General features: G+C 61.8%; 3 protein-coding genes across 3 annotated transcripts in view; 1 reads left to right on the top strand and 2 right to left on the bottom strand.

The window, feature by feature from the left end:
• Positions 1–198: 198 nt before the first annotated feature.
• LOC136556226 (interleukin-12 subunit beta-like) lies at positions 199–1967 on the bottom strand. Its single transcript, XM_066549277.1, has 6 exons — positions 1898–1967; positions 1405–1626; positions 1123–1231; positions 858–1039; positions 607–755; positions 199–339 (listed from the first exon to the last, which is right to left on the bottom strand). Exons 1-6 carry the CDS (start codon positions 1965–1967, stop codon positions 199–201), a joined length of 873 nt encoding a protein of 290 aa, XP_066405374.1.
• Positions 1968–3842: 1875 nt separating this feature from the next.
• On the bottom strand, positions 3843–12752 carry DQX1 (DEAQ-box RNA dependent ATPase 1). Its single transcript, XM_066548805.1, has 12 exons — positions 12738–12752; positions 11846–12164; positions 10007–10200; positions 7919–8294; positions 7510–7746; positions 7238–7337; positions 6986–7141; positions 6652–6843; positions 6444–6569; positions 5410–5600; positions 4500–4690; positions 3843–4420 (listed from the first exon to the last, which is right to left on the bottom strand). The coding sequence occupies exons 2-12, from the start codon at positions 12146–12148 to the stop codon at positions 4237–4239; spliced, it is 2250 nt and encodes a 749-aa protein (XP_066404902.1). The 5' UTR covers positions 12149–12164; positions 12738–12752; the 3' UTR covers positions 3843–4236.
• A 2578-nt stretch (positions 12753–15330) lies between these two features.
• The window catches only part of LOC136555792 (dedicator of cytokinesis protein 2-like), a 53131-nt gene continuing 52977 nt past the window's right edge, over positions 15331–15484 (top strand). The window contains exon 1 of the mRNA XM_066548803.1: positions 15331–15370. Within this exon, the coding sequence (XP_066404900.1) occupies positions 15331–15370 (40 nt within the window). The remainder of the gene's footprint in view (positions 15371–15484) is intronic.

The following is a 15484-nucleotide window of genomic DNA, read 5'->3' as shown; positions in this document are numbered from 1 at the left end:
GCAGATGGACCCCAGGGCTGAGTTTTGTGCTGTGGGGGCCCAGCACCTCCCTTCCCACAGACACCAAGCAGAGTTTGTGGTGGCAAAGCAAATCCCTGAGTTTTATTAGGGGGAAAAGTCCTTTTCCGAGCTGTAAGGGATGGGGGTTCTGGGGAAAGGAGGTGCCCGGTTGTGGAGTCTGCACCCTCCAAGCCGCTGTTATTGGGGTGCATCGAGGCCCATCCAGGCGCTCCAGGGGCTCCAGGCCGGGGGGGTGTAGGGGTCCCGGCAGCTGATTCGTACCCGCCCCGCGCCCGCCAGCACCGGCGTCTCCTCTGCACCCTCCACGAACTGCTCAACCTGCAAAGGGGGCAGGGCACGGTCTGGGGAGAGCCTCGGGGAGGGGGCACAGCACCCCCCGAGCCCGGCAGCGCTGGGGGGAGCAGCGGTGACAGCCTGGGGTGACAATTCATCAGCCCGGGAAGGGAAGCAGCCGAGTGAGGAGGGGCCGTGGCTGAGCATCTTCTCAGGGACAGCGAGGAGTCAGGGATGGGGCAGAGGCAGGGTGGGCACATGGGGCAGCCTGTGTTGGTCCACCCTGGGCACAGATCCCCCCCCCCCCGTTACCTGGGTGCCGTTGTGGAGCTCGTACTGCAGATGGTAGAGCAGTGCAAAGTAGGATCTGGGGAGCGGCCAGGAGGCCGGGGGGGCCCAGGCCAGGTGGAGCTGCTCCCCCTGCTGCTTCAGGATCAGCTCCTGGGGCGGGTCAGGACGCACTGTGGACAGAGGGGGGCTCAGAAAAGGGGCTGAGACCCTCCCCCCGCAGCCTCCAGTGCCTCTTGGACGCTCCCACCCCGCTGCCCCTGCCCTGAGCTCACCAATATCGCGGAGGAAGAAATGCCTGGAGAGGTTGAGGTAGGAGGTGTCCGAGAGCCCCTCCAGGTGGAGCTGGAGCGGGCGCAGCTCCTCCCCGAAGGGGCAGAACAGGGGATCTGCCAGGTTGGCGTTGAACCGGCCTTGGTCACCGGCCACGGGCACCCAGGGCCCCACGGAGCCATCGCTGTGGGGAGGGAGGGGTGGGCAGCTCTTAGGGCGGGGTGCCCGTGGTGCTGCCGTGGGTTTGGGGGGTCCCAGGGCACCCACCTGCGGATGAGGCGGGCACGGAAGATGGCAGAGGCGGGTCCGGGCCAGGAGCAGTGGAAGGAGCCGTTGTAGGACTCAGCCTGGCAGGACACGTTGATCTCCTCCTCGCCTGAGGGGTTGAGGGGTGGCTGGTCAGGGGCTGCATGAGGCCAGGAGTGGTGCCCACTCCCTTCAAGGGGCTCCCCACAGCTCCTCATGCCCATGGGCTGGGCACCAGAATCCCCTGGGGTCCTCAGCCCTCCACCCCTGCCCCCCATCAGCCCCAGCCATGCCCCTCCTTACGGGTGTTCCTGACCACCACGTAGGTGGTGTCCAGCAGGACAGGGCCAGCCCAGCAGCTGTAGTTGCCCGTGGCTGGCAGGTCCAAGCCCAGGATGGTGAGCTTCTGGCCCTCAGGCACCAGTTCAGCCATGGGCTCCTCGTCCCCGTTCAGTGTCCAGGAGATGTGCTGCTCTGAAGTGTCACATCGCACCACCACGTCCTGGTTGAGCTTCCCCACCTGGACTGGAGGGGAGAGGCAGAGCCAGTGGTCAGAGATGGGCTGTGGTGGGGGCAGATTGTTCCCCAAACCCTGTCCCAACAATCCTGCACTCCACATCCTCACCCCATACCCACCCAACATCACCCTCATGCCCACCCTCCAATCTCCCAGCAGAGCTGTCCCAGCCCCTATCAGAGGGATGTGGGTTTGGGACGCCCCCCACTCCCTCTGCAGTCCCTGTCCCAGCCAGGTTTCCCCTCCAGGCCTCCCCTGTGCCCCGGGGGCAGCACTCACACTTTGGGGGGAAGGCAGTCAGGGCTTGTGCAGGCACCAGGAACAGCAGCAGCCCCAGCAGCACCAGCATCTGGGAAGGGAAAGGGCAGGGAAGGGCAGCTCCAGCTGGACATCACCCAGGAGAGGGGCAGCCAGGGCAGAGCCCCCAGCCCTGGGAGCAGCACCCCCAAACAGAAACCCCCCAGCCCCCCAGTCTGTGCCTACCTCTGCGTTGTCTCTGGTGGGCTCAGCAGAGCCGGGGGCTGCGCTTTTATACTGGGCTGGGCTGTGTGGGGCTGCCCCAAGGTGCAGTCACAGCAGCATCACACTTCTGAGAACTGCAGGATGAGACCCACGCTCAGCCCCCTCCCTGCCTCCCACCCACAGCACTGCTGGTACTTCCCAGGGAGGCAGGGGGCACAGACACCCCCTGCCCTGCCCTGCCCTGCTCCTGAATGCCAGAGGATGAGGCACGCTGGGAACACCCAGGCAAGGGGCAGCACTGGCATCTGGGATGGTGTTGGGGTTTTGGGTGGTCCCAGCTCTCTCAGAGGGGTCCTGCAGCACCTGAGGGTCTGCACATCATCACTGTGTGCTGCACAGAGCCCCCACAGTGCCCTGCTGTGGGGTGGGGGGGCCTGTGGGCTCTCTCAGCACCTGTGCTGGGGGTTGGAGAGGGGCAGCTCAGGGCTGGACCCCTCTGGGTGGGTTGAGGAGAGGGGAGGGTTGCCACAGAGGTTCAGGGTGATGCCTCCAGCCTGGCACAGGTTGGCACACCCCTTCCCTCCCCTCCTCGTGCCAGTGTGTCCCATGGGATGCTGTGCAGAGATGAGGACGTAGGGACAGAGATCATCAGGGTCGCCAGCTGCCCCTTTGCCCCCCCACTGGTGCCAGCCCATGCTGAGGGCACACAGCAGAGCCCGTCCTGGGGAAGGCAGTGCTGTATCCTTTCACGTACTTTCTGCAGTTCCTAGAAAGCAAAGAGGGAACTGGGGCTGTGGGAGGCTGGGGGAGCCCAGCTCTCACCTTTTGAGGCCAGGACAGGCCAGTGGGACCTCCAAGGCCCCTCCCTGAGCTGAGCCAAACCCCTGTGTGTGGGTTGAGGGGTGGGGATGAGGAGCCAGGATCCCCAGGGCCCCTGCAGCAGCTCAGCCCTTGGCTGTAGCACTGTAGGGAACCCTAAAAGGAGAGGGAGGGAGGGAAGGGGTGCCTTGCCCTGGGGTGCCCCCGTGCCCTGCCCTGTCTGGGCAAAGCAGGCACTGGCAGCAGGTTGGGGGCCCCGCTCGCCCCCATCCCGCCAACCACAGCTTCCCCTTGGCTTCTGCAGAAGAACCACAACCACGGAGGGGAAGTCCTGAGGCAAAGGCCAGGGATGCCCTCAGAGCCTCAGCATGGCTGGAACCCCAGCCTGGCCCCCGAAACACGGGTGGGAGGGGACAGAGGCCTCACGGACAGAAACCATCCCTGGGAGACAGGAGGAGCAGGGACAGAGCCCACCCTGGCCAGACCCTGCTGTGGTGATGTCCTTTGATAGGACAGAGGAACCCTGGCTGGATCCCTCTGTGGTGATGTCCTTTGACAGGACAGAGGAACCCTGGCCAGACCCCGCTGTGGTGATGTCCTTGGGCAGGACAGAGGAACCCTGGCTGGATCCCTCTGTGGTGATGTCCTTTGACAGGACAGAGGAACCCTGGCCAGACCCCGCTGTGGTGATGTCCTTTGACAGGACAGAGCCCACCCTGGCTGGATCCCTCTGTGGTGATGTCCCTGGGCAGGATGGACCCCACCCTGGCTGGATCCCTCTGTGGTGATGTCCCTCAGTGGGATGGACCCCACCCTGGCTGGATCCCTCTGTGGTGATGTCCCTCAGTGGGATGGACCCCACCCTGGCCAGACCCCTCTGTGGTGATGTCCCTGGGCAGGATGGACCCCACCCTTGCTGCAGTCACAGACACGAAGCCAGGAGCAAAGGTCACAAAACTTTATACAGGAGGAGGGACCCGTGCGTGGCCCCTCGGCCCCGGCGTGGGGGCAGTGGGACAGGCGATGCCTCCAGCCCCGCAGCACCCCCGCGAAATACGGGGTGAAGGAGCCCAGTGGGGAGGGCCCACAACACTCCCCCGGCCGGGGCCAGCGCTCCCCAATCCACGCTCTGAGGTGCCGGGGTGGTCCCACGGCCGCTGGCCCACGACTGACCACGGTACAGAGCCGAGGCAGTGCCAGGCCGTGCCCGCGCCTCCCTGGGAACCGGGACAGCCCCTGCGGCCACACAGCCTCCCTGGGGCCTCCCCGGGGCTCCCCTGTCCCCAGGGTCACGGCCAAGCCCAGGCAGCCCCACCGCGGGGCTCCGCAGCTCCGGCTCACTGCAGGACGCACACGTCCCCGGGCTCATCCTCCTCGCGTCCGGCTCCCTCGGGCAGCTCCGCCTCTGCCGGCGCCGCCTCCTCTGCCGCCACCACCTTCTCCCGCAGCTCCATCAGCAGGTCCCGGCCCTCGCTGGGCGGCAGGTTGCTCAGGTAGTACTGCGGGGCCAACTCCACCAGCCTGCGAGGAGGACAGGGCGGGGTCAGCCAGCTACAGGGATACCCTGTAGGGAAGGACCCGCCCCTCCCCATCCCCTCACATTTGGGGCTGGATCTCCGAGACCACTTGCAGGCAGTTGTCCTGAGAGATGGTGAACTCGTGGTAGAGCACCCAGGGGGGCAGGCGGCGCGGGGGGGCCCGCAGCAGGTACCCACAGGCGGGGGCCAGGTGTGCCACGTGCTTGTGCGTCAGCATCACGTAGTTACCGGAGCCGTCGATGTCTCGGGCGACCTGCGAGGGACCAGCAGGTGTCAGGAGTCAGCACATCCCTCTGGGTGTCCAGAGTTGTTGAGGGGGGCTTGGACACCCTGGCACACAGCCCAGAACACCTGGGGATTTGATTTTGACCCTTGGAGCAAAGTATGTAACCTCATACAAAGTTGCCAGCTTTGTATGAGGACCTGAAAGTCACACAGGTTTGAACAGTGTAATAACAAAATGATCACAGGGTGAAAATACAGATTTTAGGATTTTTGGTATGGGGGTTTTGCGGACAAGATGGAGGAATCTGGGCGTGTCCAGCCTTTCTTCTTCTTCTTCTTCTTCTCCATTTTCTGCAGTGATGGTGGCACTTTGGGATTGGTTTAGAGTAGAAGTGCACTGTCTAACATAGGTGATAGGTATTGGGAATTAAGTGTAAATATGATATATGTAGTTTGTAGTATAAAAGGACAACACCGCCCCGGGGGCGGTCAGAGTGCCTGTGGCTGCCCTGCTGAACAGACCTCAGCTGGGCAGAAAGAAAATTTTATAGATAAGAATTAATAAACAACCTCAAGACCAAAAAGTGAAGAGTTCAGACTCGTTCTTCAGTTGCACAGGCCAAAGCAGAGACACCCTGCACATCTCGGGGCAGCAATTATCAACAGCAACCCGAGAAGCAGGGACTGGGGTGGCTGCTGCACCCCAGCATCTCCCCCATAACTCCCCAGAACGCCCCCTGAGCCCACCTTGAGGAAGTATCCGGAGATGAGGGCGCGCTGGATGTTGAGGGCGTTGGCGTCGGAGCCGAAGGCGGGCGGGGACACCGGGAGCTCGATGCGGCGCATGGCCTCCAGCAGCTCGGCGCGCACCGTGCCCGCCAGGCGCAGCGCCTCGGCACACAGCCCCTGCTTCCGGCACCAGCCCTCGTCCCCTGCGTCTGCAGCCGGCACAGGGGGTCAGAAACGGGGGGATGGGGGTGGGATAGTGGGGTCAGCAATGGGGGGACAGGAGTGGGACAACAGGGTCAGCGATGTGGGACAGGGGTGGGATAGTGGGGGCTGTGATGGGGGGACAGGGGTAGCACAGAGGGGTCAACAATGTGAGGACAGGGATGGGATAGTGGGGGCTGTGATGTGGGGACAGGGGTGGGATATTTGGGTAAGCAATGGGGGGACAGGAGTAGGATAGTGGAGGCTGTGATGTGGGAACAGGAGTGGGACAGTGGGGTCAGTGATGTGGGGACAGGGGTGGGACAGTGGGGGTCATGATATGGGGATAGGGATGGGATAGTGGGGTCGGCGATGTAGGGACGGGGTGGGATAGTGGGGCTGTGATGTGGGGACAGGGGTGGGACAACAGGGTCAGCGACGTGGGGACAAATGTGGGATAGTGGGGGCCATGAGGTGGGGATAGGGGTGGGACAGTGGGGGCTGTGATGTGGGGACAGGGGTGGGACAATGGGGGCCATTGTGTGGGGACAGGACAGTGGTGCCATGGGGTGGGGAGAGGTGAGCAGAGAGCCTGCTGGGCTGGGGGCTTGGGGAACACAAAACCACTGCTGTTCCCCCTGTCTGTGATCCCTTCACACAGTGGTGACAAGGACTGAACCCCCAGGCTAGAGCTGGGACCCCCAGATCCTCCTCCAGCCAGGCTGGGCACCAGGATGGTGTCAGGAATGTAGCTCCAGGGCAGGGGACACATGAGGGGACACAACAGGGGACACAAGGGGTCCGTGGGATGCCCACAGGGGTGCAAGCCCCCCAGCCCCTGCCCCACTCACGCTGCTGGAAGGCATTGAAGATGTTGATGAGGGTGAAGTGGTCCCCGTTGGGGTGCAGCAGCGCCCGCCGGCGCAGCGCCACGGCCTCCTCCAGGTGCGTGGACAGGGGCACGAAGCAGGGGGATGCTGGGGGTGGGCAGGGGGTCACTGTGTGCCCCCAGCACCTCCCTGGCACTGCTGGCTCCCCCCCAAGCCCCCCACAGGGTACCTGTGAGCATGGCAGCCAGGCTGACCATCTCCTCCACGCAGTCGAACTCGCAGGAGGCGATGAGGGCCTTGGCCAGCTGCGGGTCCAGGGGGAACTCTGACATGATGATCCCCACCTCTGACAGATTCCCGTCATCATCCAGGGCTGCCAGGTAGTCCAGGTCCTCCAGAGCTTGCATCAGTGACTCAGGGGCTGGGGTGGGACATCAGGCAGCTTTGCCCACTCTGTCCAGTCCCTCCCCAGAGACAGCCCAGCCGCAGTGATGGCCACAGCCACAGCTGCCCCATCGTGCCCCTCTGCTCCCCACGCCATGCCTGGCCCCTCTGGGCTCTACCTGGGCGGTCAAGGAAGTCACACTGGCCCATGTCAGCGATGTCCAGGCGCTTCAGCAGCAGCACCAGGCGGCTCAGGCTGGTCTCACTGACGTGGGGCGTGGGGCTGGGGGGCAGGCGCTGCTCAAAGGCCTCCGAGTACAGGCGCAGGCAGGTGCCTGCAGGAAAGAGGACAGGGACAGGGTGGGGACAGGTGCTGGCCCAGGGAGCACCTGTCCAGTGCTGAGGGGAGGGACACTGGATCAGAGGCTCACCTGGGGGGTTGCCAGCAGCTCTCTGCATGCGTGACTCGGCCTGGCTCCTGCTGATGGGCCGCAGCACCTGGGACTCGGCGCGGATGCGGGGGTTGTACACCTGCAGGGGAGGCTGTGAGCGGGACCCCTGCCATCCCCCAAACCCCTCACCTGCCACTGCAGGGCCGCCACTGCCACCTCCCTGGGGCAGACCCCTCCTCCCAGCCTGGAACACCACAGCCCACTGCACCCAGGGCAGACCCAGACCCCCACCCATCCCCTGTCCCACTCACGCTGCGCAGCTCCAGCCCCGAGTCGATGACGAAGCGCACGGTGCCCAGTGAGAAGGACGAGTCCCCGAGCCAGTGGGTGACAATGACACGGCGCTCCCGGCCCTCCTCAGGTGTCTCATAGAGTCTCTGTGCAGCCCTGCCCACCCCAGGGTGCAGTGGCAGCACCAGCAGCGGGCCCAGCGCCGGGCTCAGCGCCACGGCCTCCGTCTGGATGGCAGCGCAGCACTCGGAGATCTCCTGAGCAAGGACAAGGGGGGACAGGTGACACCTGCTGACACCACAGCGTCCCCATTCCCAGGCTGTGCCACGCCTTGTGCCCACCTCCACCACAGAGGAGCTGCAGCCGCCCCTCCATCCCACTGAGAGGACCCCCCCAAACGTCCCCTGCCCTGTTCCCCCATCAGCCCACCTGCTCACTGGCCAGGAAGACGAGGACGTTGCCGGGCTCCTGGCGCCGGTGGATGTCCAGCACGGCCTGGCAGGCGGCGGCCACGCTCCCGTGGGCCGGCGGCTCGCGGTAGAGCAGCTGTGGCGGGGAGCCGTGCCCGGGCACCCTGACCACGGGCGGGTCCCCGCAGAAGGCGCGCAGGCGCGGCTCCAGGGCGGGCGAGGTGACTACGACGAGGCGCAGGGCCGGGCGCTGGCGCAGCACGTCCTTGAGCAGCCCCAGCAGCGCGTCCGTGGGCACCGTGCGCTCCTGAGCCTCGTCCAGCACCACCACCCCGTACTGCCGCAGCAGCGGCTCCGACGTCATCTCCCGCAGCAGCATCTCGTCTGAGCAGAACCTGACACGGCCCCGACCCATCAGCATGGAGCCCTGGCTGGGGGAATGTCTTATCCCCTCCCCAGGGCAGCGCCCTCCTCATGTCCCAGATTGCCAAGCAATGTGTATTCTATTTGCTCCTCCTGCCATGGGTCACCATGTCTCGGTTTGGAAAGACAGGTGTGTGTTAAGGAAGGCAGGAGCCTCCCCTGAAATGGAAAATGTGAACCCCCTCCCTCTGAATTGCTATGAATTTTAAATTAAGGGGCTCTCAGGCAAAAAGATATGGCAGCAGGAAATAACAGTTCTTTAATAGGGAAGAAAATAAAAGGATAAAATAAACAATGCAGTACACTAGAACAACACTGACAGAGTCAGAACACAATTTGACACCCTGTTGGTCAGGGTGCTGGTAGAGGTCCAATTGGAATTGTGGCTGCAGCCCTCCTGGAGTGTCAGGTGTGGTTCTGTTGGAGCAGGGATCCTGTAGAAAAGGGTGCAGTCTTCCTCTAAAGATGCAGTGGAAGAGGCAGCTGCTGTTCCTCTGGGAAATCCAGTGGAGAAGTTGTGCTGGTGTTCCAGAATCTCCAGATTATATCCAGGTAGGAATGCTTGGCTCCTCCCCTGGGCTCACATCTCCCAATGGGATGCTGTAGTTCTTATCAGCCATGCAGTGACATTCAATGGCTGTTATCAGCAGATATCCCCTTCCAAGGGAGGAGTGATTGTGGAAGAGATAAGGAAAACTGCCCACTTGACAGAAGACAGCTGCCATGCAGATGGTAACAGAATTCATCTTGCCTTGCAATCTGGGACACACCACACTGTCACCATGCCACACACCTTCCCCGGCATCTATCCCAGATTGCAAGGCAATGTGTGTGTTCTATTTGCCATCTGTCAGAGGTGGGGCAGTTATCTTCTGTTCATTGGGCAGTTTTCTTTATCTCTTCCACAGCCAATCCTTCCTCCAGGAGATATCTTCTGTTAATGGGTCATTAATCATTAATTAGCTTCTGTTAATGGGCCAGTGAGTGTCCCTGCCTGGCTGATAAAATTCCATCATCCCATGGGGAGAAGCTCTGCCCAGGGGAGGAGCCAAGCATTCCTACCTGGATACAATCTGAGATTCTGGGACAGCAGAACAGCGTTTCCACTGGATTCCCAGAGAACAAGCTGCCTCTTCCACTGAATTCCCAGGGGAAGACTGCATACACCCTTCTCCAGGATCCCAGCTCCAGCAGAACCACAGCTGGCACTGCAGGAGGGCTGCAGCCACAATTCCAATGGGACTGCTACCAACACCCTGACCCACAGGGTGCCAGGTTGTGTTCTGACTCTGTCAGTGTTATTTTGACTTACTGCATCATTAATTTTATTTTTATTTTCTTCCCTAATAAAAGAAAATTCCTTCCCTTCTTATTCCTACTCCCACATCTTTGCCTGAGAGCCCCTTAATTTCAAATTTATAACAATTCAGAGGGAGGGGGTTTACATCCTCCATTTTAGAGGAGACTCCTGCCTTCCTTAGCACACACCTTTGTCTTTCCAAACCAACACAGCCCAGATCAGCCCCCTCCCTACAGCAACCCCATCCCCAGATCAGCCCCTCCTCAGAGCAGCCCGTGCCTCTCCCCAGCGAGGCCAGCCTGGATTAAGGGATTAGGCGGGGTTTAGCAGGATTAGGGCGCCGCGCTGCCGTTCCCAGCACGGGCCCTGCTGTCCCTGCCCTACCTGAGGATGGTGTCAGCAGTGCAGCAGTCCTCGTGGGGCACACAGTAGCCCACCTCGTGGCCCAGGTTCAGGTCCATCTCGTCGGCCACGCGCAGGGAGAGGCTGAGGGCGGCCAGGCTGTGGGGCTGGGTGCAGGCCACCAGCCCGTGGGCAAATGACATGGACAGGGCGTACTCGGCACACCACTGAGGGATCTGTGGGGACAGGGCATGGGGAGTGTGGCTCCAGGACTGTCCCCTCCCTGCTGTGCCACTCCAAAGGGCACAAGGACCCTGACCCTGTGGATCTGGCTGGAGGATGTCCAGGGCCAGGGGCTGTCCAGAGGCACTCAAAGCTCAGGCAGAGTGAAAAATATGTATTTTATGATTGGATTTTTGCAAATATGAAAATGAATATTATATGTGTTGTGTTAGAAAGTTATGCTGTGTTAATTTTCTTAAGTGGTGTGTTAAATATAGTTTTAGGTTATACCAAAATGTTAAAATAGAAATTATGCTATGTAAGATATTTTATTAAAGAAAGGACTTGCAGCGAGATAGCAGCCACAGGACACCTGAATCTTTCAGAGAAAGAGAATTTATTGCTCAATTATCAGGACAAACAAACTTCTTCCTGCCTCACTCAGCCCTGAAAACACCAGTTAGGATTAAGAGGAAGAAGTTGACACTGATCAGACAGAATCCTTTCTTTGAATGGAATTTGTGCATCATGTATGAGGTGTATGAATATGCAACAGGTTATTGTTTTTAAGGGTTAATCCTCTGTTAATGTGGGTCCTTTTCCGGGCTTATTTTGCCCAGAAAGAGGTACCTGGAATGTCCATAACTCTTTGTTTTTATTGTCTCATATTGTCCTAATCCAAATTGTCTAAAATTTTTATTACTCTAATTATATTGCTATATTTACAACCATTTTATTACTATTAAACTTTTAAAATTTTAAAAACAAATGATTGGCATTTTTCACAGGCAGGATGTTCCCTCTGCACTCCTGTCACCTCTGAGCCCCACAGCCTGTGACAGGAGCCCCTTGGCCCCACACCTGCAGCTTCCTGCCCCGGTGTGGGACACCACAACCCTGCTCTCACATGAGGGACATGGGACAAACCCCCAGAGGGACAGGGAAGGGATCACCAGGGAGCAGCTGCTGGCCAAGTGCCCGGCCTGACAGCGTGGGACAGTGCCAAGGCCACGCAGATGTCCCTTTGGCACCAGGGACCCGAGTCCTGCTTCCTCCTGTCACCTCTGAGCCCCCCACGAGCACTGCCTGTGCCTCAGTGTCCCCAGAGCCCTGCAGGGACTACCAGCAGGGTGCTGCACCCCAAAACACCGGCCCTGGGGCCCGCACAGGAGCTTTGATCCCCAAATCCGGCAGCGCCAGCCCAGCCCAGGAACTCAGCAGATCACACCCAGGGAGCTGATTTGGTTGAGCACCTGGAGCCCAGGGCCAACACCCCGATAGCCCGGGGTGACCCAGCCCATTCCAACACCCTGACAGCCTGGGGTGACCCAACCCACTCCAGCCCTGCAGCTCCGCCACCACAATCCCCTCCCCGGTCAAAGTCTGCCCGGTGCCGTCCCCGAGTGTCACCAGCAGCTGGGACCGGCTCCCCCGGGGCCACCCCGCGGGGATCTGGAGGCCCAGCTCCGGGAGGGGCCGTTCCTCCCTCCGGTGCCAGCGCTCCCCGGTTCGTGCCCAGCTTTGCCCATCCCCAGCACATCACGGTGCTCGCCCACCCCGCCGGGCTCCGTGCAGCGTTCCCGGGCACCGTGTCCGTCTGTCCCTCTCCACCCGGTCTGGGAGGATCACAGAGCACAGGCCAGCTGCCCTCGGGCTCACCTGGGTGCTTTTGCCGGTACCGGGGGGCCCGGACACCAGCACGATGCCGCTGCTGCCCTCCAGGTGCTCCATGAAGCTGTACTTGGCCGTCCATACCGGCAGTTCCCGCCGCTGCCGCAGCAGCTCGTAGTACCGGGAGGAGAAGGGCAGCCCATCGTAGGGGTTCACCTCCAGGTCGCCGTCGCAGCCCAGGGACGGCTCTTCATCCTCCTCCTCCTCCTCCTCCTCCTCTTCCTCCTCCTCCAGCGCGGAGCCGGGGCCGCTCGGCCCGGGCAGGGGAGCCGGGGCCCCGGAGCCGGCCATGGCGGGGACACCGGAGCTGCGAGGGCGGGCGGGGGTGGAGCGGGACCGGCGCTGACCCACCCCCGCCTACGTACCGGGAAGGCGCCCGGTGCTGCCCAGTGCCACGTCCCGTCCGGCGGGGAGGGGGGACCCGCGGGCACCGGGGACGGCCGGGGGATGCGGGCACAGGGGTGACACGGCCGCGGAGATCAGGAACAGAACCGGAATGTGGGGGACCGGGAGAACGGGCAGGGAACCGGGAAAGGGAATGGGGCACCGGGAGAGCCCCGCAGGACCGAGCGGAGTGCGGACACCGGACAGGTGTGCTGTCCCACCCCTGCGCGTGGGGACCGGACCGGAGGCAGGGTACGGGGGTTGCGGGACAGGACGGACACCTTGGGAGGGTCGGTCCCGAACCGCACGGACCGGACCGGATCGGCGGAGCACCTGTACGGGACGGTCCGGACCGGGCACCTGAGCACCGGCACCGGGCCGGAGCGGAGCGAGCGGGCGGGCGGGTCAGGGGCGGGTCAGGGGCGGGTTCCCCGCACCCCCTCAGGGCCGCGGCCCCGGTTCCGGCCCCGGTTCCGGTTCCGGTCCCGCCGCTCACCTGCGCGCGCCACCGCGGGCCCTGCCGGGGGACACGGCCACGTGACCCGCGGCAGCCAATCAGTGCCCGCCCCGGGCGGGGCCCGGATGTGGCGGCGGGACCGGAGCGGACGGAGCCCCCCGGACCCCAGGGACCCGCGGCACCGCTCCCGCCTCCGCTGCCAGCTCCGCCCTGCGCCCCCGAACCGGGCACGGCTGCGGCCCGAGCCTCCCCCCAGCCCCTATTCGGACCGGGCTTCCCGGTACCGGACGTCTCGGTGCTGCTGCGGGGCATCCCGTATTGGATCTGGGCATCCCGGTGCGGGACCGGGCGTACCACAGCCAGGCATCTTGTACCGGCGTCTCTCGTAGCAATGCTGAGCATTTCCATACAGAACGTCTTATACTGCTGTCGGGTGTACCGGAACCGGGCATCCCGTACCGCTGCCGGTCCTTCCGTACCGGAGCATCCCGTAACGGTGTTGCTCACACCGGTGCTGGCATCCCGCTGCTGGAGCGGGGCATCCCGTACCAGCACGGGTTGTATTGGGGCCGGGCATCCCGATGCCGGACATCGCACCCGAAGCGGCTCCCGGTGGGACCGGCAGGTGGAGCTCCGTGACCGGCGAACGGCCCGGCCTGAGCTCCCGCCGGCACCGCGCACCGGGCGGTGCCGGTTGGGGACCGAGCGGTGCCTGCTGGCCCCGGGACTGCGGAGCTCGGGAACCGGGACCCGGCACGTCCCGGGCTTTGCCCTGCGTGTCCCGCCCTCGCACCTCGGGCCGGGCGGTGCCACCGGAGGGGCCATGCCCGGTTTTGGCTGATCCCGCAGCACCCGGTCTCCGTGTCCCGGTCAGGGCCGGCTTTGGGTCGGGGGGGTCTGTCCTGGGCTGGGGGTGACCCCAGAGCAGGGTCGGGTCGCAGGGGGGTTTGGGGACATGCACGGGGGGTTTGGGGACGTGCACAGGGGGTTTGGGGACGTGCACAGGGGGTTTAGGGACATGCACGGGGGGTTTGGGGACATGCACGGGGGGTTTGGGGACGTGCACAGGGGGTTTAGGGACATGCACGGGGGGTTTGGGGACATGCACGGGGGGTTTAGGGACATGCACGGGGGGTTTGGGGACGTGCACGGGGGGTTTGGGGACGTGCACGGGGGGTTTGGGGACGTGCACAGGGGGTTTGGGGACATGCACGGGGGGTTTGGGGACATGCACGGGGGGTTTGGGGACGTGCACAGGGGGTTTAGGGACATGCACAGGGGGTTTGGGGACATGCGGGGGGGGATGCAGGGAAGGAGCCGAGTCTGGCTCCGAGGAGCTGATAGAGAGAGACCCGTGCCAGTCTGTGGGAGCAGAGCAGGATTTGGGGACTCAGACGGTCCCAGGATTTGGGGGCTTGGAGGGTCCCAGGATTTGGGGACTCAGACGGTCCCAGGGCAGCGTGGCCAGGAGGGGGTGAGGGTCTGGCTGAGCCCCCATCCCTGTGGAGCCACCAAGCGCAGGCAGGAGGAGGAAGGAAAGAGCTGGGGCTGTGTGGGTGCCCCATGGGCTCTCCTGGTGCTGCAGGAGCCCAGGGCTGGACATGGATGGAAATATGGACAAGCCAGAGCCAGCTATTGTTGTGTTTGTGTTGCCCTCAGACGAAGGAAAGAATGATGAATTTGACCTCATGTTCTCAGCAGGCTAATTTATTATTTCATGATAAATAATAAATAAAATATTGAATAATTAATTAAATAATAGTTAAATTATTATTAATTAATATCAATTATAATTATTAAACAATAACATAATAAATAATAATTAATAATATTAATTAAGAATAATTAATTGATTATTACTTAAATAATATTAAATATTAAACAATAAATAAAATATTGTATTAAAGGATTCTATAGTAAACTATACTAAAGAATACAGAAAGGATACTTACAGAAGGCTAAAAAGATAATAATGAAAACTCCTGACTCTCTCCAGAGTCCCAACACAGCTTGGCTCTGATTGGTCAAAGAGTGAAAACAACTCCCAGCAGAATCCAATGAAACAATCACCTGTGGGTAAACAATCTCCAAACACATTCCACATGAGCACAACACAGGAGAAGCAAATGAGATCAGAATTGTTTTCCTTTTCCTCTGAGGCTTCTCAGCTTCCCAGGAGGAAAATCCTGGATGAAGGGATTTTATCAGAGAATGTGAATGCCACAGGGCACGATGACAGCAACCTTTGTGCCAGCAGTGCCAGCAAGGAGCCTCACATCTGGCACATGCCCACAGCTCCTCGTGGCTCCTGGTGCCGTGGTGTGGCTGGAGCACTCTGTGCTCCCAGCTCCATCCCCATGTCCTGCTCTTGGTCACTCAAAAGTGTCACCATGCCACCACAACCCACTCAGTGACCAGGCTGAGTCCAGGCCCTTGGCTGGGGCTGTGGGGGCTCCATGCCCACCCGACTGCTCGTGGCAGGGACAGCACAGTGGGGTGGGCCACGCTGAGGAAGCAGAGGTTTCACAATCTGGGGGGAGTACACGTGACACGGGAGGGTGGCAGGAGGAACCACCCGTGGCTCCGCAGCGCCCCGGTCCCCCGGCACGGCCCCGGTGCTGTCCCGGTGGCCATGGCACCCTGGCTGCCCACCAAGGACAAGTTTGGCGTGGGTGAGTGGGGGCTGTGGGGCTCTCTGGGGGTCCCCACTCGGCTGGAGGGATGGGGTGCTGAGGGTGAGGTGACATCCGTGGTGACAGCCCCGTGGCCGTGCTGGTGGCAGCTGG

The sequence above is a fragment of the Molothrus aeneus genome, chromosome 4, assembly GCF_037042795.1.
Source record: "Molothrus aeneus isolate 106 chromosome 4, BPBGC_Maene_1.0, whole genome shotgun sequence".
Taxonomy (NCBI): domain Eukaryota; kingdom Metazoa; phylum Chordata; class Aves; order Passeriformes; family Icteridae; genus Molothrus; species Molothrus aeneus.
Note: the sequence above shows the minus strand (reverse complement) of the source record. Positions and strands in the feature narration are given on the sequence as shown.

Coding starts and splice junctions, on each gene's coding strand:
- LOC136556226 (XM_066549277.1), bottom strand. CDS start 1,967: ATGCTGGTGCTGCTGGGGCTGCTGCTGTTCCTGGTGCCTGCACAAGCC. Junction 1,627..1,897: donor GACTGCCTTCCCCCCAAAGT/GTGAGTGCTGCC, acceptor TCTCCCCTCCAG/TCCAGGTGGGGAAGCTCAAC. Junction 756..857: donor TTTCTTCCTCCGCGATATTG/GTGAGCTCAGGG, acceptor CTCTGTCCACAG/TGCGTCCTGACCCGCCCCAG.
- DQX1 (XM_066548805.1), bottom strand. CDS start 12,148: ATGGCCGGCTCCGGGGCCCCGGCTCCCCTGCCCGGGCCGAGCGGCCCC. Junction 7,747..7,918: donor TCTTCCTGGCCAGTGAGCAG/GTGGGCTGATGG, acceptor GTCCTTGCTCAG/GAGATCTCCGAGTGCTGCGC. Junction 6,570..6,651: donor CCTGGCTGCCATGCTCACAG/GTACCCTGTGGG, acceptor GCCCACCCCCAG/CATCCCCCTGCTTCGTGCCC.